Raw genomic sequence first — 24,147 nt, 5'->3', positions numbered from 1 at the left:
AAGCAGTAGGAGAAGCAACAATAACACAACTATGTACAAGCCAAACAAAAGTCACATATGCCCAATATCGGCACAAAACCAGGGAGAGTGCTGTGTCCCCAAATGAAGGTTCCAAGAAAGATTTTACGGTGAATACAAAAAAATCCTTCTTTCTTATCGCTTCATAGGGGAAAACAGGTAACCATGGGACGTCCCTAAGCAGTCCCAAGGGTAAGAAACAGAGCAAGTAGAAAAGAATTAAGTCTGATGGTGGGTAAACACCGCCTGCAGCACTTTTCTTCCCAGGCCTACATCGGACGAGGCATGGGTATAAACCCTGTAAAATCTTGCAAAAGTGTGCAAAGATGACCAGGTCGCAGCCTTACAAATCTGAGAAGCACAAGCCTGGTGGCGAACGGCCCAGGAAACCTCCCCCAAGGTTGAAGTCTCTTTACTGAAGACTTCAGGATCCGCAATCCAGAGCACGTTTAACAGGGCTATCTGAGACCGGCCGGTCCGATGGGCACTTCCAGAGTTCCCTTTGCAGGTGGAAATCAGTGCCTACCACTAGCGCCTGTGTGTTGTAGTGCTACCCTGCTGAGCATTCGGAATAGTCCTCACAACTGCTGTTCTCGTTCGTTCTTTTTAATTCTCTCTCGCTTGTTCCAGATGTTACTAGTTTCTCGTCCCCCAGTATGTTATGGCTAGGACGCACCCGTATGATGGGAAGGCTCGGAGCTCTTCTGGGACCCTAGAGACGCCCCTCTCCATGCGTTGCCCCCTATGTCTTCGTAGGAAATTTAAGGTAGACAGCCAATCTATAATTAACTGTCCTGCGGAGTTCGAAGTAAGGTCTAGAGTCAGTTACTCCCGCGGTGTTCCGGCCACCGGCTACGCGCCTCAGTAGGATGTTGCCTCGGTCTCACGGCACGACTCCTACTGGTTCTCCTTTGTGCTTGATCTCGTTTCTCACTGTTCCACAATATCCTTCCCTTCGTGTGTCTCTCTCTTAGGATACCGCCGCGGGGTGTGCAGGCGCGGTTCCGTTCCGCTCTGTTCGCTAGGCACCTGCCAGGTTCTCACGCCTGACAGGGACCCCCCTGTGTCTTCTCCCTGCAACACCCCCTGCCACGGGATGTTGCCTGAATCCAACCCAGTCAGCTTGACTAACTTCCTATCCAACCCCTAGTTTTACCAGTGTGAGGAGTGGCCCAATAAATAAAGCCTTTTGCTCCCCCTAGTGGCCGGAGTGTGAAGTGTAATGTGTGCTGGTGATACCTGGTTAGTAGAATTCCTTCAGTGCCATCAGACGTACCATCACTCCCCTTAGCGGCAGAGTGTCATACTGCAACGACCAGATCTCTGGGGCGCTGCACTCCCCCCCGGTTAAATCCAGTACTCCTGGACTGGGAAGAAGAACAACAATACATTTCAGCAAAAGACATACAAAATTTTTGAAATGCTTAAAACAAGTAAATAGAACAATGCTTCCCTTTATGGGAGGTGAGGACACTTGAACGTTACAAACAAAACAAGGTTAAATATATTTTTTTTAAATAACATCCTATTCTACGTACTATAAATAACTCATTACCCAGCCGGGTATTCTACTAAGTGCAAATTCTGAACAATAATTTAACTTTTCCTTTAAGGGCGTATAAGCTGAACCCACTAAAGGCCTACTATAAAATAACTCAACTTGTCTTTCCTTTCTAGCTTCACCAATGCAGGACCGCCTAGCTCCCGGGCTGGGCCTACTGTCATTGTCTCTCTTTCAGCAACCAACTGTCGTTCTACGGTTCTCAGGAGGACTCGCTCTCTAACCCCTACGGGTTCACTTTCAATCTTTCCTGTCCTCAATCTCTATTAACATTATCAAACTTTTCTTAATCACAACATTATCAACATTTCAACTTTTCTTAAGGCAACATGTGAACATTCCCTTTAAGAGGGAACCAAGTCTCTATGAGGTAGTGCAGATTCTCTCTCTGTCTGCAAGTCTAATGAAAGCAAGACCTTCTGCGTCATGTCCAAAAACAATCTCTTCGCAAAGTCTTCTTTCTTTTGTAAAACCAGTAGGGAGCACCTTTAAGAAGGTGCAAACTATGTACAAAACAGTTCTGGAATCATTCACTGTTCATGATCCGGCAGTCTTTGGAAACAATGATAACTTGTGCAAAAGGAAATAGAAAGAGAAATGTAAAACAGTATGGATCCCAGGTCAACAAAGGGATCCCTTTAAGAAATAACCCTGGACGGGTTAAAAGCAGCAAAAGCAGGAAACAGTTAATTATTTACAGTCATCGGGCCTCCGAGGTTTATTGCTGCGACGGTTGCGGTCTTACCTCGCAGACCACCCCTCTCGGCTGAGAACGGGGGGGACCCACAATGACACGCAGGGCCTGGTCTGTCTGGTGGTCCGCAGCAGGGGCTTCACCCTCTGGAACCTCAGCTGCAACCTGAAGGACTGCGCATCGCTGGACACCCCTGGCAACACAGTCGGTCTCCCTCTGCCATCAGGTGTAGGTCGCAGCATCCCCAGGTTTCAGGTCACGATCTTCATCCACTGTTCCGTAACATGGCTCCACCTCGCTCCGGGTGACACGGACCTGCAAGGGCTCTCCAATCTCCTGGATGACCCCCCTCTCTTCCTTGGGGTTATAGAAGACCACCACCCCCCACCGTGAGGGTGGGACCTTCTCCTCTTCTGTGAGGTCAATCATGGTCACAGGTCGAGGCTGTTTCCTCCATGCCGCCACCAGGCGTCGCTGGTGTTCCGTCACCGGCAGGATCCTCAGGTCCAGCTCCTGCGGGGCGCGATTCCCTAGTCGGGTGCGGGGATCTGACGCGGCCGGAGTGGGTAGAGAAGGGGACACGGGGGAGAGACGGATCTCCGTCGGGTGGCCCAACCGGGACCTCACCCGAGTGCGGGCCTCCAGGCAGCGCGCCAGCCGCCGAGCCTCAGCGGCAGCCACCCAGCCATCAGGTATCCGTCCGCCAGGTTTTCCCTCAGCCAGCTCTGCAACGGTCAATCTCTGCAGCGGCGGTGACTCCGGAGTCGCTGCGGGTGATGCAGGCCTGCGCCTGGCCAGGTCGTCTCCATGTGGTGGCCTGGAAGTCGCCATCTTTGTCCCCTCCTCTGGATCTTCTTCCCGGGCTCTTTTTCGGGGGCGGCTCCGTCCCCACCCTTCATAGAGGATCAGAAGGCGGACCTCAGCGCCTGACGGGCCCGCCCTCAGGATACAACAATACTTAGACTGGGCGGCCATTATCTTTCGCGCCCTTCAGTTCTTTCACGCCCACTTCCACGCCCTTCTTCTCCTGTGCTCCCTGTGGCGTGGCTATGGCGGCAGTTTTGGCGGGAATCTCGCGGCAGATAGCAATACACAGTCTTTGAAATAAATCACAGTCCAAACACGTTTCAATCACAATTCCAAGGCACACATGACCTGCTTCTCAGGCTTAAGTACGATCCTGTTCGTGACGCCAAGTTGGAGCACCCCCAGACACAGAGCTACGAGTTCTCGGTACCGGGCCTCTCTGGTTCGGTTCTGAGGCTGTCACGGTGGCTAGACCCGGTCCGTGACCCTGCTAAGGGGTGTCCAATAAAAGGTGATAGAGTCTGTCAAGGTTTCGTGACGCCACCTGTGGTGTTCGGTCAGGGTGACCGACGCTGCTGTGGGGTCCGCTGGGGTGATGGAATGGCAGCTGGATGGTATACCTTCCCACAGGTGAAGTATGTCCCCAGGGCTTCCCAGTAAGGTAGATGGTGATGGTGTGAGGTGCAGTCAATAACGAGGACACAAGGTTGCAGTCTCTTTACCTCTTTATTGAAGATATCAGGATCCGCAATCCAGAGCACGTTTAACAGGGCTATCTGAGACCGGCCGGTCCGATGGGCACTTCCAGCGTTCCCTTTGCAGGTGGAAATCAGTGCCTACCACTAGCGCCTGTGTGTTGTAGTGCTACCTTGCTGAGCATTCGGAATAGTCCTCACAACTGCTGTTCTCGTTCGTTCTTTCTAATTCTCTCTCGCTTGTTCCAGATGTAACTAGTTTCTCGTCCCCCAGTATGTTATGGCTAGGACGCACCCGTATGATGGGAAGGCTCGGAGCTCTTCTGGGACCCTAGAGACGCCCCTCTCCACGCGTTGCCCCCTATGTCTTCGTAGGAAATTTAAGGTAGACAGCCAACCTATAATTAACTGTCCTGCGGAGTTCGAAGTAAGGCCTAGAGTCAGTTACTCCCACGGTGTTCCGGCCACGCGCCTCAGTAGGATGTTGCCTCGGTCTCACGGCACGACTCCTACTGGTTCTCCTTTGTGCTTGATCTCGTTTCTCACTGTTCCACAATATCCTTCCCTTTGTGTCTCTCTCTTAGGATACCGCCGCGGGGTGTGCAGGCGCGGTTCCGTTGCGTTCTGCTCTGTTCGCTAGGCACCTGCCAGGTTCCCACGCCTGACAGGGACCCCCCTGTGTCTTCTCCCTGCAACACCCCCTGCCACGGGATGTTGCCTGAATCCAACCCAGTCAGCTTCTGACTAACTTCCTATCCAACCCCTAGTTTTACCAGTGTGAGGAGTGGCCCAATAAAGCCTTTTGCTCCCCCTAGTGGCCGGAGTGTGAAGTGTAATGTGTGCTGGTGATACCTGGTCAGTAGAATTCCTTCAGTGCCATCAGATGTACCATCACTCCTCTTAGCGGCAGAGTGTCATACTGCAATGACCAGATCTCTGGGGCGCTGCACATGCAAAAATCACAAGCAAGAATGCTACAAGAATGCAGCAAATATGCAATCATTTTTAGACCTGCGTTTTTAAATGACTTCATTGATGTCAATGGGGGGGAAAACGATGCAAAAACCGCTGAAAGTATGCACAAATAAGCAACGTTTGCATAAGACTTCAAGATTGTCATTCACTCTGCTGGCATCAAGATTCCATTCAGGTTTTGTAACAAATTTGTGAGGCAAACACGCAGCGTGTGCACACACCCTTAGTGGTGGAGAATGGTACCCATGACCTCCAGAAGCGCTATACACCTGTAGATATACAGTAACAGGTAAAGGGAGAAAATAAAAGTTATCCATTCCATGCAGCAGCTCGCTTCTAGTGATGCTGGGAGGGTTACCGTCACCACTCACTACACAACATGGGCACTGTCAAAGCTATAAAAAATTATATAGCAGGGAAATTACAGGTGGGGTGGTGGGAATGGGGGAAGAACTAAAGCCAGGTACATGAAACCAGGACTGAGCTACCAGTAATCAGTAAGATGGTGACTATTGTAAAGGAAAGCAAAAGAGCCCATTCACTGGTGAATGTCATCCATTTTGTGAATCCAGTAAGATGGGACTTTCTGGAAGGCTGGAAATCATAGTCTGGCAGAATTCAATTAAAAATACAAATGGTGATCAGCTCTCCACTCTTTGTGGTGCCCACGGAAATAAGTTACAGGTGCTTCTCACAAGAATTGAGTGCATTTACTGAACATACATTTCACTAGGCCAATATTTCGGATTTTAAAATCATTTTTCAAGCTAGTGTTATACAGTATTCTAATTTACTGAGATAATGACTTTGGGGTTTTCATTGACTGTAATCCATAATCATCAACATTAACAGAAATAAACATTTGAAATAGATCACTCTGTTTGTAATTACTATATAATATAAGATTTTCAATTTTTGTATTGAAGAACTGAAATAAATTAACTTTTTGATGATATTTTAATTTTGTGAGAAGCACCTGTATATGATATAAAGAACTGAAGATGAGTGCTGGGAGTTCTTCATTGCATATGGAAGTATTCAATAGACATTTTCAAGAGTAACCGCCATTTTAAGGTTTTGTTTTTTTCCCAATAAATCAACAGTACATGTGAAAATAAACTTTGTAAAATCTTATTAGAGAAATTCTCATCTTTCTCCTCCTGGCCTGCTGATCATTCATTCTCAAAATTCACAATTTACAGCTAAAATTTGTCTTCGTTGAATACAGATTTACCCATTATGGAGATAGGAGATGACAGATGGTGCTCAGAGATCTATAGAAAATGGCAACTTACAGTAGAAAATCTGTGATTGCCTCCTCCTCATTGCTCCATAGAATAAAACAAAAAACTGCTATCTGTTCTCAGTAATGGGAAAATCTGTCTTTACTTAATACAGGTTTAACTATTAACGGACAATGAAAGAAGCACATTTCTCTGATTAGATATTTTAAAAAGTTTCTTATTTTCACGTGCATTATTGATTTATGAAATGAAAATGTTAAAAACGATGGTTACTCTAAAAAAGGGTTATCTACTACTAGGACAACAACTCCTCAATTACTATATTTCCCCCTTGTAAAATAACTGACTATACTCCCCTCTGCTGCGAGCGTCGTTCCAGAGATATCGGCACCTGGTCTACTAGGGTAGACTGCAAAGTAAGGGGTCTAGCCCATTTTGGCTCTCACTGAAGAGCTGGAGGAAGGTGAGTTTCAGTGCTCCTTTCATTTTGGTGCTGGTGCTGTGTGGTGGCCATTGTTGCTGTGGCTTTGTGCTGGTGGGGCAGCGCGGTCTGGAGTCATGGGGGCTCAGTCTCGCAGCACGGGTGCTGTGGGGCAACAGGCCGTCCGCCTTGCTGGTGCATTGCTGCTGTGGCGGTGGTCACCACACGGCTCCGCTCCGTTAGGGCAGTAGGACCCACTACGAGGTTTGCCGTGACAGTGGGCTTCATACAGTCTGATCAGAATGTTAAACTGAAAACCTCATATTCAGTTATATTAATTTTTGCCTAGCGGCGTTAGATCAACTTTTTGGAGGTGCGGTTCATGCCTTTTTTTCCTTTTTTTTTTGTCTACTAGGGTTTGCTTACGCTGAACAAAACTGACTTATGGAGGAAGCCAGAGCAGCAGTAGCCCTCACTTTACGGTGTCTGTCTTGTCCAAATGAAAGTCAGAAGAGCATCAAAATACAGTATACATCAAAGGATTGACACATTTTTCCAGCAAATTAGCACATGAAGGCACAGTAAAGGAATCATGGGCTATAAAAAAAAAAAAAATCTGCAACTATACAAAGAGAAAAAAGAAAAATCGTTTAAGACTTACATGATCACCTGTGCCAGCTAGATGGATACATACAGGCCGATACTTGCTCTTCCATTCTTTAGGCACAATAAATTGAAATCTTATAAAAAAATAAAAATACAAATAATGATGTAAAACAATTATATGCTATTGCACAAAAACAATGAGTATGTCTGTTCACAGAGAGCAAAAATACATTGAAATTATACTATTTCACAGACATTAAAAAGTCATTGGAATTACATATTCACAAAGCACAGTTATCACTGGAAACCATGGCAAGGTAAAATACATATAGTCATCATTAGTTCCCACAACATCATGGAGAGATGAACGTCATTACGTCGTGACAGGCCTACAGACTAGGTCTCACGTGACATCACAACGTGCCCAGGAGATTTTAGGAGAATATCGGCCACAGAAGTAAAATCCAGCTGCACCAATTGATCGAACCAGAGGTTGGAACGTGGTACCGTTTATTTTTTTTCCTCATCTCCATCTGTAATAAATCATATCAGAGAAATACGTTCCTTTCTCCACCTAGAAGTCATTTTTTGTAGAGAAGAACGATTTGGCAAAAGTTGAATTTGCCAAATTGCAGATTTTACAGGGAAATTTGATTGGCAGCAAAGCTATTCTCCTTGAATAGAATGACTGACTAAGCTGTAGACCATTAAAAAAAAAAAAAAAAAAAAAAAAAAAAGAGTAATATGTAAAAAAAAATTCCTTACCTCTCATCTCTACGGCCCCTCTGCTCTTCACTGTCCCCCGTTGCGGTCCTCGTCACATCTTATCACAGCCATGAGTGTCGTAATCCTGTGCCCCCTCATGCTAGGCCAGGACTTACGGCTCTGATGAGGTTCAGGACGGTTCTACACATGGGTCTTTTGCGATCATGCACCGAACCGTCCCAGGCTTCATCAGAGTAGGAAGTCAAGGGCTAGAGAGAAGCCAGGGGTTTTCAGTGCTCAAAGCATGATAAGAAGCTGCAATCGGGACTGGATGGGGGCCAGCAAGGAGCCGAGGGAATAAAGTGGTGATTGATAAGAGGAGTAAAAGCATTCTTTTTTTTTTAGCCGTTTGATGGCCTTGAATGATTCAGTGGGCAGAGGAGAATTAAAAAAAAATGTGGCTTCTTGTAAAATAGGAGTAAAATGTAATTCTACTAGAATAAATTATCTTGACTCTTGTACTGATCATTCACTCAAAAATTGCTTAAAAGGGTACCAGTCACTTGATTCATGATGCCCAAACGACGGGCAGCATGAATGAGAGTCTGGAGGCACGCTCCGGTTGATTGATAGGTCTTCTCCCTACGTATACACCCGTCAACCAGTGCAGGATGTGGAGAAATTGGCCAAGGGCAGGGGACAGGATGGGCAACTATTCTCTCCCTGTAGTCCCCAATAGGCTCTTAAACACTAGGATTTCTCTAAAACCCTGGAACATTTCAGAGTAAAAAACATATGTAGTTGAAATCATCCAGACAGGCTCCGATTCATGTTGCCCATAGTTTGGGCAGCATGAATTGACTGACAGATTTGTTGACAGATTGAAAGAGAAGCTATATGCAGTCTCAAAAAAAAAAAGTCTAAAGAATGAGGAGGCTGAAGAAGCCCAAGGGAGAAAAGGAAGAGCAGACAGAGAAAATGGTGAGTGATCGTTCTAATGCAGAGGGGAAAAAAATGTAGTTACTTACTGATAACGGTATTTCTCTGAGCCCATGACGGCACCACAGACAGAAGGGATCTGCCCATCAAGGACAGGAAACCTACAGATAAAAAGGTGGTACCTCTCTCCCGCATCAGTTGTTTACAGAGCATGAAGGGAACATTAGGTTAATAACAGGAAAATAATTTTTAAAAAAATTCAAAAATTTCAACATCACTGAAGAGTTTAACCGAGATACCGCGTGACTTTAAGTAATAGCGTAATTTTAAACTAAGTGTGCACACCCACACGTGATGGGAGGGAATGTACGGGTGACGTCATGGGCTCAGAGAAATACCGTTATCGGTAAGTAACTACATTTTTCTCTGTCTCCCATGACGGCACCACGGAGAGAATTGCAGAGACTGTACATCGGGGGGTGGGGGGACTACCGCTTCCAGAACCCTTTTCCCAAATGTAAGGTCCGAACTAGAGGCTAGGTCCAGCCGATAGTGGTTAAAGAATGTAGAGGGGGGAAGTCCAAGTAGCAGCTCTACATATCTGATCAATCGAACCACCGGCTCTTTCCGCCCAAGAGGCTACTACTGCTTGTTGAGTGAGCTCTAATTTTCTCCAGAGCGGACACCCCAAACGAGGTGGGTTGATGGCATCTCTGATCCATCTTGCTAATGTGCTTTTAGAAGCTTTTTTCCCCTTCCGAGAACCCTGAAAACACACAAAAAGATCTATCCTTCCTACACTCCCTAGTGACCTCTAGGTAATGAATCAGGCATCTTCTGACATCTAATGTGTGTAAGATTTTTTCTTCCTTATTTTTGGGATTAGGACAAAAGGAGGGAAGGGAAGTCTCCTGTGATCTATGGATCTGAGAAGCTACTTTTGGAAGGTAGGCTGGGTCCATTTTGAGAAGAACCCCATCATCCAAGATCTGTGTGAAAGGGGGATTAGCTGATAATGCCTGGATGTCACTGACCCTGCGTGCTGAAGTGAGCGCTACCAGCAGAAATGTTTTGAGAGACAGGATTCTCAAGGGAGCTTCCGCCAAGGGTTCGAAGGGAGGCTTAGTTAGGGCCGTAAGGACTAAATTTAAACCCCATTATGGAGTACTCCGCAAGTGAAGTTGTCTAGACCTTTCTACCGCTTTAATGAATCTGGAAACCCATCGATTCCCTGCTAATTCGTAATTGAACAGAGCCCCTAAAGCAGCGATCTGAACCTTTAGGGAACTTCTAGCCAGACCTTGTTCCAACCCCTTCTGCAGGAACTCTGATATTGCCCTAAGTGGAACCCCCTCATTTACTTTAGAACCTGATGCCGAGAGGAATTTTTTCCAGACTTTTCTGTACTGTTTGGTGGTTACTGGTTTCCTGCTTTGTAGTAAGGTTGATACTGGGCCTGGCGAAAACCCTTTATCCCTTAGTAGCCCCCTTTCAAATTCCAGGCTGTCATATGTAAACTTGCTACCTGTGGTTGTGTTACTGGTCCCTGGGAGAGGAGGTTTGGAAGATCCGGGAGTACCCAAGGGTCGGAGATGGACATCCTCCTCCCCCATGAAAACCAAGTCCTCTTTGGCCAGAAGGGGGCTATTAAGACTACACGAGCTCGGTCTTCCCGTATTTTTCTCAGAACTGCCAGGATAAGTGCGATTGGGGGAAAGGCATACAGGTCCTTCTCAAAAAATTAGCATATAGTGTTAAATTTCATTATTTACCATAATGTAATGATTACAATTAAACTTTCATATATTATAGATTCATTATCCACCAACTGAAATTTGTCAGGTCTTTTATTGTTTTAATACTGATGATTTTGGCATACAACTCCTGATAACCCAAAAAACCTGTCTCAATAAATTAGCATATTTCACCCATCCAATCAAATAAAAGTGTGTTTTTTAATAACAAACAAAAAAACCAACAAATAATAATGTTCAGTTATGCACTCAATACTTGGTCGGGAATCCTTTGGCAGAAATGACTGCTTCAATGCGGCGTGGCATGGAGGCAATCAGCCTGTGACACTGCTGAGATGTTATGGAGGCCCAGGATGCTTCAATAGCGGCCTTAAGCTCATCCAGAGTGTTGGGTCTTGCGTCTCTCAACTTTCTCTTCACAATATCCCACAGATTCTCTATGGGGTTCAGGTCAGGAGAGTTGGCAGGCCAATTGAGCACAGTAATACCATGGTCAGTAAACCATTTACCAGTGGTTTTGGCACTGTGAGCAGGTGCCAGGTCGTGCTGAAAAATGAAATCTTCATCCCCATAAAGCATTTCAGCCGATGGAAGCATGAAGTGCTCCAAAATCTCCTGATAGCTAGCTGCATTGACCCTGCCCTTGATGAAACACAGTGGACCAACACCAGCAGCTGACATGGCACCCCACACCATCACTGACTGTGGGTACTTGACACTGGACTTCAGGCATTTTGGCATTTCCTTCTCCCCAGTCTTCCTCCAGACTCTGGCACCTTGATTTCCGAATGACATGCAAAATTTGCTTTCATCAGAAAAAAGTACTTGGGACCACTTAGCAACAGTCCAGTGCTGCTTCTCTGTAGCCCAGGTCAGGCGCCTCTGCCGCTGTTTATGGTTCAAAAGTGGCTTTACCTGGGGAATGCGGCACCTGTAGCCCATTTCCTGCACACGCCTGTGCACGGTGGCTCTGGATGTTTCCACACCAGACTCAGTCCACTGCTTCCTCAGGTTCCCCAAGGTCTGGAATCGGTCCTTCTCCACAATCTTCCTCAGGGTCCGGTCTCCTCTTCTCGTTGTACAGCGTTTTCTGCCACATTGTTTCCTTCCAACAGACTTACCATTGAGGTGCCTTGATACAGCACTCTGAGAACAGCCTATTTGTTGAGAAATTTCTTTCTGGGTCTTACCCTCTTGCTTGAGGGTGTCAAAGATGGCCTTCTTGACATCTGTCAGGTCGCTAGTCTTACCCATGATGGGGGTTTTGAGTAATGAACCAGGCAGGGAGTTTATAAAAGCCTCAGGTATCTTTTGCATGTGTTTAGAGTTAATTAGTTGATTCAGAAGATTAGGGTAATAGGTCGTTTAGAGAACCTTTTCTTGATATGCTAATTTATTGAGACAGGTTTTTTGGGTTATCAGGAGTTATCAGTATTAAAACAATAAAAGACCTGACAAATTTCAGTTGGTGGATAATGAATCTATAATATATGAAAGTTTAATTGTAATCATTACATTATGGTAAATAATGAAATTTAACACTATATGCTAATTTTTTGAGAAGGACCTGTATACTAGTCGATAGTTCCATGGAATCAGTAATGCATCCAACGCGACAGGGTTCCCTGAGGGAGTTATGGAGGAGAAGGTATCCACCTTCTGGTTCAAATTGTTTGCGATCAGGTCTATGTCCGGTATACCCCATCTTTCTGTGATCTGATTGAACCCTGCTTGGCTTAAAATGTCATTCACAAAGAAAACAGCTGACCGCACCACCAAGTCACTTGCTTACTGGACACACCGGCCGTCAGCAGAAGCTGGCCACTAGATCTTGGGTGCTTAGCCGAAGAAGCATTCAAGTACATCTCATGAGCAGGAAGAAAGCGGCAGCACTCACCGATCTTCGAAACAGGTAACTCGTTATTGCGATAAAATATTCACGGCTCGGGGGTGTACATACAGCAGAGTGTATAGGTCCAAACGACGGCCGTTTCGCGACGCCCCGGTGCTTCTACGGGTTTGACAAACTGCCGCTTTCTTCCTGCTGATGAGATGTACTTGACTGCTTGGCTTAATTCCCACTCTCTCTGGCTCAGACGAGACCGACTCAGGAAGTCTGCCCTTTAATTGTCCACCCCTTTTATGTGAAGAGCCGTTAATGACCCCAGGTTGTCCTCAGCTAGTTGAAAGATTCAAGGAAGGAACAAAATCAGAGACTGGAATTGGGTAACCCCTTAGTGATTCAAGTATGCTACCACTACCCGGTTGTCTGAGAATACCCTGACATGTGAGTGAAGGGGTGTTCAGGAATTCTAAGAGTGCACATTTCATCGCCAGTAGTTCTTTCATATTGGAAGATGCTGTTCTCAGATCGTCTGACCAGAACCCCTGTGCTATGAGGTCGCTCAGGTGAGCCCCCCAACCCCTGGGGCTTGCGTCCGTAGTCACAACTTTTGAGACTGGAACCACCCATGGGACACCCAGGGTCAAATTGTTTGTCCTTATCCACAATTCCAGTGAGAGTGTTGTGTTTGACGATATACTGAACTGACCTTCTAAATTTCTTCTTAGTGAAATTTCCGCTGACAAAAACTCCCATTGCAATTCTCTCGTGTGTATCTGAGCCCACTGAACTGCAGGGATGCATGATGTCATGGACACCAGGAGGGATATTGCCTCTCGTAAAGATATGGAGGGGAGATCCCTCACTCGAGATACCAGCCCTACCATCCTCTGGATCTTCCCTAAGGGTAGACGACACTCCTGATTGATCGAATCTAGTATGATGCCCAGATATTCCTGTACCTGGCTAGGTACTAATTTGGACTTTGCTAGATTCAAAAGCCAGCCTAGGTTGTTTAAGGAACACATGACTTTCTCTAACTGAGCTTTGCAATGTTTGGGGGGAGTTGCCGATTATCAGGAAGTCATCTAAATATGGAACGATTAGGGTGTCCTGTTCTCTTAGGTAAGCCATTACCTCTGCCACTAGTTTGGTGAACACTCGAGGCGCTATGGCCAGTCCAAAAGGAAGAGCTGCAAATTGGTAATGCTTTATTACCCCCGATTTGGACTGCTACCCTGAGGAATTTTTGATAGTCTCTGTGGATGGGGACGTGATAATATGCATCCTATAGATCTAGCACAGCCATAAAACAGAATGGGAACAACATTGTTACTGACGTTTTTATTGTCTCCATTTTTGAATGGCTGCACTGAAGTATTTGTTCAGACTCTTTAAATTTAAAATTGTCCTGAAGGAACCATCCGGTTTCCTTCTGAGGAAAAGGGGGGGGGGGGGGGGAGGTAAAGCCCTTCTCCTCTTTCTTGGAGAGGAACCTCTAGAACTCCCTGCCCAGCAGTCCCGTAACCTCTTGTTCTAAAGCCAGTTGTTCCTCCATTGAGGATCTCCGAGATGTTACTAGAAAGGATGGTTGAGGGAGGGTGTGGAATTTGAGCTTTAGGCCTAATTTTAATAGGTCCAGTGTCCAGGAACTGTTGGTTATCTTCTCTCAGGCTGAGAGAAAGAGGGACAACCTTTCCCCCCACCTGGGGAAAGACTTCATTGGGAGGGTTTTTTATTATCAGTGGGGCCTTTGCTGAACATGAACCCCTTATTCTGATTTCTTTTGTCTTCCCATCTATCTTGTGTTCTTGGTGGCTTTTTTCGGATAAACCTCTTACTCCGAAAGGGCTGCTTGTAGGGTGGGTTAGAGAGGATAGGGAAGGACTCTCTCTTATCCCCTGCTCTGTCTAGGATGTCGTCCACAGTGGAACCAAACAGGAACTCTCCTTCACAGGGGATGGCACATAGCTTTGATTTAGTCTGGAGATCTCCCGGCCAACATTTAAGCCAAAGTGCTCGTCTGGCTACAGTAGGAAAAAGACGTGTCTGCCAAAAAGGCAGCAGCCCCCCTCATTACTGGTAAGTTATTTAACATAATGTCTCTAGATGTTTTTCCCTTAAGTTGAGATTCCAGTTGATCCAACCAGACCATTAGGGAGCGGGATGTACAAGTGGCGGCTACTGCTGGTTTTAGCCCCCCCTGGCTGCTTCCCATGAACCCTTCAGGAACACATCTGCCTTCTTGTCGATGGGGTCTTTTAAGACTCCGATATCCTCGAATGGGAGGGCAAACTTTTTGGACGCCTTGGCAATTGCCACATCTAATTTGGGTGCCTTTTCCCAAAAGCAGCATGTTGGATCCTCAAAAGCGTATTTCCTTTTTGGGTTAAGTTGAGCTTTCCTTACGGGTTTTTTCCATTCCTTTTTAATCAAGGCCTGGATTTTTTCATGAAGCGGGAAGGCTCTTCATTTTTTCTGTTCAAGGCGTCCGAACATAATATCTGGAACTGTTTTCTTGGGGTGAGGATCAACTAACCCCATAGTGTTCCTAACCACCTTGATGAGGCCATCTGTCTCCTCTAACGTAAAACAGCTGCACCCCCAGAGGAAGATGAAGATGAATTAGAGGTATCCAAATCCCCTTCACTATCTGCGCTACTAGATTTGGGTTCAGGGGACCTGTGCCTGGTCTTCCTTCGCTTTTTACCCTCCTGAAGGGACCTAAAGGTGTCCTCCACCTGGGTTTTAATTAATGATCTAAGTTCTGTTGTGAACCCGGGAAGCCCTTCACAGACTGTCTGTTCTATACAGGAGCTGCAAAGTCTTTTTTCCCACGTGGCGGGCAAATCTTCCCTACAGAACGCAGATTCTGTGTTTAGATTTCCCTGAACTCTTCCTCCCCTAAAAAAAAAAAAAACTGAACAGAAAATAGGGGCACTGTTAACAGGGGAACTTTCACGAAGATCACTCACGACCTGGCCTAAGAAAGAGTACCGTTGGGGATGAACTGTATCCACTGAAGGATTCTCCCTCACGCTGGACGCCGCACTGGAACCTTTGCTGTTCTGGGATCCTGAGCGCCGCTTTCCGGTGATGTCATGTTGCTGGTGGTGGGAAGTCTGTTTCCCTTTCACCTGTGGCCACTGTTTCTGCTGCTGTGGTGGTGATCTGGTCTGTGGAGATTTCAACTCCGGTTGTTCCAGATCGCTCATGGTCTGTGGGGAACACTGATCAAGCTCCATCGGAAGCACCCAGCCAGTGCACCGTCCCTCTGAAATAGCACTGAGACTGGATTGCCCAGTCATGCCATACGCCAATCGCGCCATCATGCCTTGCGCATGCGCACTGACTGACCCAGTCATGCCCTGCACCAATCGCGTCATCGTGTCCCGCGTATGTGCACTAACCAGCTGCTCCCAGAGATGCTTTGCAACGGCGCTGCCTCCATCAAAGGGTCACGCCTCTCCTCACGTGCACCCTGGAGACCCAGAGACAGCAAGCCTTCGTTCCAGGTGAGGCAGCTGCGTGTTACTGCCCCCCGCCCACATTCCGGAGGGACCCCCGCAGTGGCAAGCTGTGCCGTGTGGCCCGTCGGCCATGAAGAAGATTTCCAGGAGAGGTGGCCTCGCGATCCTCTTCTTTGCTGCCTCTCCCCACACACCCTAGAGGCTCACAGACCTCAGCGGTGGTGCCTCGGGTTACCATGCCAGCCGAGGCAGGGGACCCCCGCTGCCTGGATCGGTGTGACTGGCCCCGGAATCCAACGATGATCTAGGTATGTCTTGCGACGACTGCAGGTTCCCTATCAAGGACAGGAAACCAAACTGATGAGGGAGAGAGGTACCGCCTTATTATCTGTAGGTTTCCTGTACTTGATGGGCGGATCCCCTCTCTCCGTGGTGCCGTCATGGGGGACAGAGAAAAATTGTTAAAAATGCAGGATACAAGTCACATCATGGCTAGAAATAGTTATTCTTCGGGTACACACACACACAGCACAGCCTATTACGAAAAGTCATCTGAAAGTGCAGTTACATTTTAAAGGGAATCGGAACCGAATTTTGAAAAATTCACTCAACTCTATTGATCAGTGTGGGTCCAACTATTGGAAGTAGTCAGTATTTGGTCAGTATCAGTGTTTGAATGCCAAAACTAGGAGTGGAACTTACAGAGAAATACTACTGGAAGATTGACACCTGTTGTGTGTTTCGCAGACTCCTGGTTTTGCTATTCAAATACTGTTCAAAAACACTGATATGCGAATGGAGGCATCAGAATGTTTCGGCAGCACATGTGCCCAGCAGTCATTCTATTCATTCTCTATGGGGCTGCCAGAAAAAGCTGAGTGCAGTGTTTGGCCAGGCCATAGAGTGTGAATGGAGCAGCTGATCAGCATGCAAATTGTCGCTCTATTCTAATGGTAATAAAAGTGTCTCTATTATGTATAAAAGTTGCCGTTAAGCAAATCACTGTAGATGATCAAACCCCCACTGATCTATAAGTTATCACCCATCTTGTGTTTGTTTTCACTTGACAAACCCTTGAAAAGCAAACGGTCACCAGACTTTTCCTACCCCACCTCCGAGTAGCATGATGTATGAGAAAGGCTGAGCTCTGCATAACCCCGCCCACACCGCTGATTGGGAGCTTTCTGTGTACACTGTGCATAGCCAGAAAGCAGCCAATTAGTGGTAGTGGTGGGGGTTATACAAAGCACATGAATATGGAGGACTACATGGCATCAGCTATACTAGTCGTCTAGTGATAATCTGCTGATAAAATAATGACTTTATCGAAACAACAGCATACAGCCCAGTAGGAGACAAGTCACTAGAATCAGGGTTTCTATCTCTAAATCATGCTGCTCAGATTAAGAGGCAAAAACCTAATAACAGATTCAGTTTAATACTCACTCAGACATTACATGCACAAGAAATGAAACGCTTTGACCCAGCTACTCAGTTAATTGTTAAGGGTACGGATTTTTAAAAACTGGACAATTACTTGTTAACCCTTGGGAAACATATGGTCAGCCACACAAAATTACAGGACATCTTTCCAAGTAAATTAGAAATTTGAGAATACATTGTGGATCTGATGATGTTAAGGGATGAAAATGCTTGTATCATACTAGATGTACATTTTGGATAATCAAGGGGATGGTCTGCAGTGACAATGATCAGGTTTTACAGGTAGATCATGTAATTTCTTAAGAAAAAGGCAACTTACCGAGCCGTTACTGTTTCAGGTGGCATAACATCTGGCACATAGTGAACCAGTGGTGAGGTAAAATGGCCATCAAAAATCTTACAGTCAGTTTGTTCTTCAATCTAAATATCAGAAATATGAGATGTAACACCATACTAATGGAATGACCGGCCAAAGAATTCTAGCAGTAATTTGCCAACAGGATAGGCTGCCAGTTCAGGATAAGTCTCATAATGACCTTAGGTTCTCTGGAATGTGTCAGATGCCCTTACTTTAGGGTTTATTCTACTACACTATATAGTACATGCAAATCTACCTAATCTTAATTCAAATTCACACTGAAGCAGATTCCCCATCACATACAATGTGATTTTACCCATCAATGACCGGACACGATAATTGCCCAATACCGTCACATTAACAAGACTCAGTACACCAGTTACAGTTCATTGGGACTCATCAGGATTTCACACGTCACAGCTCAATTCATAATGGAAGCCATGACACGTGTCTGAGCAGAGCCTAAAAGAAAAAAAAAAGTATTTCTAAAAAGGGTTCTAGAAGGCAAACAGCATTACCGTGTCAATGTGCACTGGATAATCTTTTGGCACCAGGTTCTGGCATTTCTCTCTGTTTCCAATGATTTTTCTAAATTCGAATAGCCTTTTAACAGCAAAAAAAAAAGTTGCAATGATATTACAGATAGACAGACGTCTTCAAAGCAAATAACTAGTGACAAAAAAGTCAATTCCACAAAATTCACCAGCACTAATTGGCTTTTACTTTTAACAAACCTCAAAAAAAAAAAATGTTATCAAATATGGTCCCACTTTTGCACATCTATTGTCCATCAGGGCATGGTCACAAATTGCGCTATTGTGTTTGTTTGTTTTTTGTTTTGTTTTTTTACACATAGAAAGAAAACACTTTTCACGTGTAAAAAACACATAGCGTTTTCTTGTCACGTTCAAATTGTTTTCTGTCATGTGGCTTATTGCTTTTTTTTTTTTTTAAATAATGCAGCATGACAATTTTTTCACCATTTTTACGCCATTGAAATCAAAGAGACTTAGCCACACACAAAAAATCCCCTCTCCCCCTGCCACCACCCCCCAAAAAAGCCTAAAAAAAAAAAAGCACCAAAACAAGCAGGTTTCTACGTCAATATTCCAGGTAGAGTGTCTTTATCATGTAGAAAAAAAAAACAGATGTGTGAATATACCCTTAAAGGGAATCGGTCACCTCATTTTTCGCACACAAGCTGAAGCCATCACCATTAGGGGCTTATCTCCAGCAATCTGTAATGCTATAGATAAGCCCCCGATGTAACCTGAAAGATGAAAAATACAACTTAGATTATACTCACCTGGAGGGGCGGTCCGGTGTGGTTCAGATCCGATGGGCGTTGCGGTCCGGGACCTCCCATCTCCATGCGATGACGTCCTCTTCCTTGCTTCTGTTGCGGCTCTTGCGCAGGCGTACTGATTTGCCCTGAGGGCAGCGTAAAGTACTGCAGTACTGCGCAAGAGCTGCGACAGAAGCAAGGAAGAGGACGACATCGCATGAAGATGGAAGGCGCCAGACAGGAACCTGCGATGCCTATCGGACCCAGACCGCACCCTGCTGAGTATAATCTAACTAGTTTTTCTTATCTTTCAGGTTACATAGGGGGGCTTATCTACAGATTCCCTTTAAAGAGTAAGGGTACCGTCACACAGTGGCACTTTGATCGCTAGGACGGCACGATCCGTGACGTTCCAGCAATATCGTTACGATCTCGCTGTGTCTGACACGCTACTGCGATCAGGGACCCCGCTGAGAATCGTACGTCGTAGCAGATCGTTTGAAACTTTATTTTGTCGCTGGATCTCCCGCTGACATCGCTGAATCGGCGTGTGTGACGCCGATTCAGCGATGTCTTCACTGGTAACCAGGGTAAACATCGGGTTACTAAGCGCAGGGCCGCGCTTAGTAACCCGATGTTTACCCTGGTTACCAGCGCAAACGTTAAAAAAAACAAACACTACATACTTACCTTCAGCTGTCTGTCCCCGGCGCTGTGCTTCTCTGCACTCCTCCTGCATCCTGTGTCAGCGCCGGCCAGCCGGAAAGCACAGCGGTGACGTCACCGCTCTGCTTTCCGGCAGACCGGCGCTGACAGTGCAGAGGAGTGCAGAACGCCGGAGGACAGACAGCTGAAGGTAAGTATGTAGTGTTTGTTTTTTTTAACGTTTACGCTGGTAACCAGGGTAAACATCGGGTTACTAAGCGCGGCCCTGCGCTTAGTAACCCGATGTTTACCCTGGTTACCGGGGACCTCGGGATCGTTGGTCGCTGGAGAGCTGTCTGTGTGACAGCTCTCCAGCGACCAAACAGCGACGCTGCAGCGATCGACATAGTTGTCGGTATAGCTGCAGCGTCGCTTAGTGTGACGGTACCCTAACCGTTGTTCTAATCAGCAGCAGCCATCTCCTATCTCAGTAATAAGACGGTCTTTCCTCACTGAATACAGATTTTACCTTAGAACCTAGAATTTTGATAATGACGGATCAGTTCTGGCAGAGACAGAAGCAGATTTCTCTGATAAGATATTAGAAAGTTGCTTACTTTCAGGTGTACTGTTGATTTATGAAATACAAATTAAAACGACGGTTTAAGTTCTTGCTGTTTTTTTACCGCTTAAAACAAGTAAATTGATTAAAAAATAGAAATGGATTGGTTTAATGGATGCAGTCATAGCCTCAAGGGTTGTTTTTTCACCAGCGATCATGAGAATAGAAGCTATAAAACCTCACTGAATGGAGCCAATGTATACAGTGGCATGTAAAAATTTGAGCACCCCTCGTCAAAATTACTGATATTGTGAACAGTTAAGCAACTTGAAGATGAAATGATCTCTAAAAGGGCTCAAGGTAAAAATGTCACTTTTCCTTTGTATTTTCAGCAAAAAAAAAAAAAAATATATTATTCATCTTTTACATTTTAAGAATTACAAAAAGGAAAATGAGTTGATGCAAAACTTTGGGCAGCCTGCATGGTTAGTACCTAGTAGTACCCCCTTTTCAAAGTAACACAGCTTGTAAATGCTTTTTGTAGCCAGCCAAGTGTCTTTCTATTCTTGTTTGAGGGATTTTCATCCATTCTTCTATGGAAAATTCTTCCACTTCTGTGAGATTCCTCGGTCGTCTTGCATACACTGCTATTTTGAGGTCTAGCCACAGATTTTCAATGATGTTCAGATCAGGGGACTGTAAGGGCCATTGTAAAACCTTTAGCTTGCACATTTTGAGATCTTCCATTGTGGATTTTGATGTATGTTTGGGATCATTATTCATTTGTAGATGCCATCCTGTTTTCAACTTCAGCTTTTTTACAGGTGGTGTTATATTTGCATCAAGAAGTTGTTGAAATTTAGTTGAATCCATTATTCCCTCTACCTGTGAAATGTTCCACTTGCCATTGGCTGAACCAGGCTTTGCATACTTCTGACAATTAATTATATGGTGAGTACGCAGGAGAGGTTTTCTTCTGAGGACTCTTCCTAGAAGGCCATATTTGTGCAGATGTCTCTGAACAGTAGAACAATGTAATACAACTCCAGAGTCTGCTAAATCTTTTCTTTTGCGGTCAAACTGAGGAAAGGGCAAATTGAAAAAGCTTTGCTATCCTCTTACAGGATTCTCCTGCTTTGCGGGTCTCCACCAGTTTTATTTTCAGAGTGCTAGGCAGCTTCTTAGAAGACGTCATGGATTCTGTTTTTTGACACGAGGTTAGAGGCGGCTGGGTTTTCATAAAGCTGGGAAATTTGCATCACCTATCCTTTCCTAACGATGACCGTGAACAAGCCGTAACCCTAAGGCTACATTCACACTTGCGTTTTTTGTATCCGTCGCAATCCGTCGTTTTGGGCAAAAAACGGATCCTGCAAATGTGCCCGCAGGATGCGGTTTTTGCCCATAGACTTGTATTAGCGACGGATCGCGATGGATGGCCATGCGTCGCGTCCGTCGTGTTTTGGCGGACCGTCGGCACGAAAAAACGTTCAAGTGAACTTTTTTTGTACGTCATGTCCGCCATGTTCTACCGCGCATGCGTGGCCGAAACTCCGCCCCGGACTTCAGAATGGGCAGCGGATGCGTTGAAAAACTGCATCTGCTGCCCACCTCGTGCACAAATTTCAAAACGTGTGTCGGTACGTCGGCCCGTACCGACGCAAGTGTGAAAGTAGCCTAACAGGGTAAGTAAGGTCTGAAACCTTGGTCAAAGTTAGCAGAGCACCCAAATCTCCAGGGGTGCCCAAACGTTTGCAACAACCCATTCTCCTTTTTGTAATTTTTAAAATGTAAAAAATGAAAATAGATATTTTTTGCCTAAAAGACAAAGGAAACATGAAATCTTTAAGTTTAGGCAGTTTAAAAATCATTTCATCTTCAACTTGCTTAACTGTTGACAATAACAGTAATTTTGATCAGGGGTGCCCAAACTCTTACATGCCACTGTACATGCTCAACCTCCAGTCACTGTCGATGAGACTGGCAGACACAGCCACGCATTGTACTATGGTTTCACCGATGGCCCAATAGACAATGTAATGAAGCGAGCATGTGCACCTTTGCCCCATTCAAGATGGGACTGTGCAGAGTCCATTCTCTATCTCTGGGGGGCCAGAAATTAGCAAGTGAGCCACTATCCTAAACTAATGGTTTAAAACAAAGGTTCAAGCTCAAAGCATTCTTATGTTGCTAGCTGAAAAGCTGCAGATGATAAAATATAACATACAAAGTCTAGTAAGTGATCACTGATAATACTATTCAGTTCATTACTGCCATCGTGTAAACTTTAGAGCTAAAATGTATAAATCATATGTAGGGAGAAATCAAGCTTTACTGTATTCCCATAGACGTACTGTTTCAAGTCTTCTGGTTTGCCCCATCCTCGGATGAAAAATTTAGTAAGGAGTAACCGCCTGTAGAGAACATCCAGTTTACTCAATCCCATTTGTATAATTCACATCTGAAAATTAATCAGAAAAGACATTTATAGTCACTGACTAGCCATAAACAGACATCGGAATGATCGCCAGCAGCAAGGCCACACAGTGCAGTTTTGCAGAAAGAAAACATGGTTTTGACATTGCAATTGTGAAATCATAACCAAAATGTAATAAACCATCTGTAATAATATTACTGATGATCCCGAAAGCTGCTGCATTAGTCAGCAATGCACCAGACTGGCTCTCCTATACCTGTAGTGACTGGTCTGTATGCCAAGATGAAAACCTGCCGGCAGAGATGCCACCAGAATGATACGGGGAAAAGTATTAAAAAAAAAACAAAACACCACATTAGTTCTCACTCCGCTATTCACAAATATTTGGGCAGTGTGCTTAAGACTCCCGCGGACCATACACTGCCCAATGTTAGTACATAGTGCCTAGTCCTGTCCGTTTTGTGGACAAGGCAATGCTAGTTTCAGATGCAGTCATAGAGAACATAGAGCTGCACGTGGACATGAAAGGCCCTAGTATTTACAGTCCATGGGAAGAAAACAAATCATTAGTTCATTTCCGAGTACTCCTCCACATTTAAGCGTTCTTTTTTCTTTCTAAATGTATGTGCTTAAAAACGTACCAAAAGAAACATTTTTTCTAAAAGATGATTCAGAGGTAAAAAAGAAAAATGGAACACAGTACAGATTTTCATTCTTCTATAAGCATTAGTCTTGATTACAGGAATAGTGTAATTGGATGTCTGCGTATATACAGCACATAAATCAGCCCATTTAAAGGGGGTCGTCCACTACTATGACAACCCCTTCTTAAACCAAAGGTTATGCCCCGATAAAATAATAAAGTCCACACTCACCCTCTTGTGCCGGCACTCGCTCTCCCCGGGCCTGTGATGCGGTGTTGTGTTACGTGACGCCGGCACCCAATCAGCACTGACCTCACTGTCTCCACCTTTGGACAAACCAAACATGAAGAGGAAGTCCGGGCTGCAGCTGATCTCTGACTTCCTCTTCATGCTCAGTGTGTTTGAAGGCGGAGACAGTGACATCCGTGCTGACTGGGCGCCGGCGTCACGTGTCACAACACCGCATCACAGCCCTGGGGAAAGTGAGCAGTAACACAGCGGGAGCAGGCTTTATTACTTTATCGGGGATGAGCATTTGGTTTAAGAAGGGGTTGTCATAGTAGTGAATAACCCCTTTAAGCATCGTCTAAAGCCTCATTCAGGTGGCTGTGTTCCATCAGTGTTTTCCATGGAAAGAACACCTACCCATTACAGTATATGGTGTAAGATTGCTCCTACTGAATGTATTGGGTGACACTTGCTTGGTACGGGATTAACGTAGTCAGGCACGATTTTTCAAACAAAAACAGTCCATGCGGTTTATTAAATTTTCATAAACCGGGTTGTGCACATTTCATATTATATGTTTCAAAAAACACAACAGGCACCAACTGGTGATATTAACTTGCAGCTTTATCTTAAACACTTCACATACGGCTTTGTCTCACTGACACTAAACATGCTGGACCTCTCACTTCGCCCAGTTACCATGGGTGTCAGTACGCCGTACACTTCACCAATGTCCCAAGTCACATACAGGGCACATGACACTGGGCCGTGGTCTCTAAACACGCCGAACCCCCTCCGTTCAGTCACCGTGGG

The 24,147-nt window shown here is 45.4% G+C and overlaps 1 protein-coding gene across 1 annotated transcript in view; it reads right to left on the bottom strand.

Moving 5' to 3' along the window:
* Positions 1-24,147, bottom strand: part of ABHD18 (abhydrolase domain containing 18) — a 62,246-nt gene that overhangs the window by 30,290 nt on the left and 7,809 nt on the right. The window contains exons 2-5 of the mRNA XM_069743940.1: positions 22,380-22,486; positions 18,052-18,136; positions 17,495-17,595; positions 7,077-7,155 (exon numbers count right to left, since the gene is read on the bottom strand). Of these exons, the coding sequence (XP_069600041.1) occupies positions 7,077-7,155; positions 17,495-17,595; positions 18,052-18,136; positions 22,380-22,471 (357 nt within the window). The 5' untranslated portion in view covers positions 22,472-22,486. The remainder of the gene's footprint in view (positions 1-7,076; positions 7,156-17,494; positions 17,596-18,051; positions 18,137-22,379; positions 22,487-24,147) is intronic.

This window comes from Ranitomeya imitator, chromosome 1, assembly GCF_032444005.1.
Source record: "Ranitomeya imitator isolate aRanImi1 chromosome 1, aRanImi1.pri, whole genome shotgun sequence".
NCBI classification, from domain to species: domain Eukaryota; kingdom Metazoa; phylum Chordata; class Amphibia; order Anura; family Dendrobatidae; genus Ranitomeya; species Ranitomeya imitator.
Note: the sequence above shows the minus strand (reverse complement) of the source record. Positions and strands in the feature narration are given on the sequence as shown.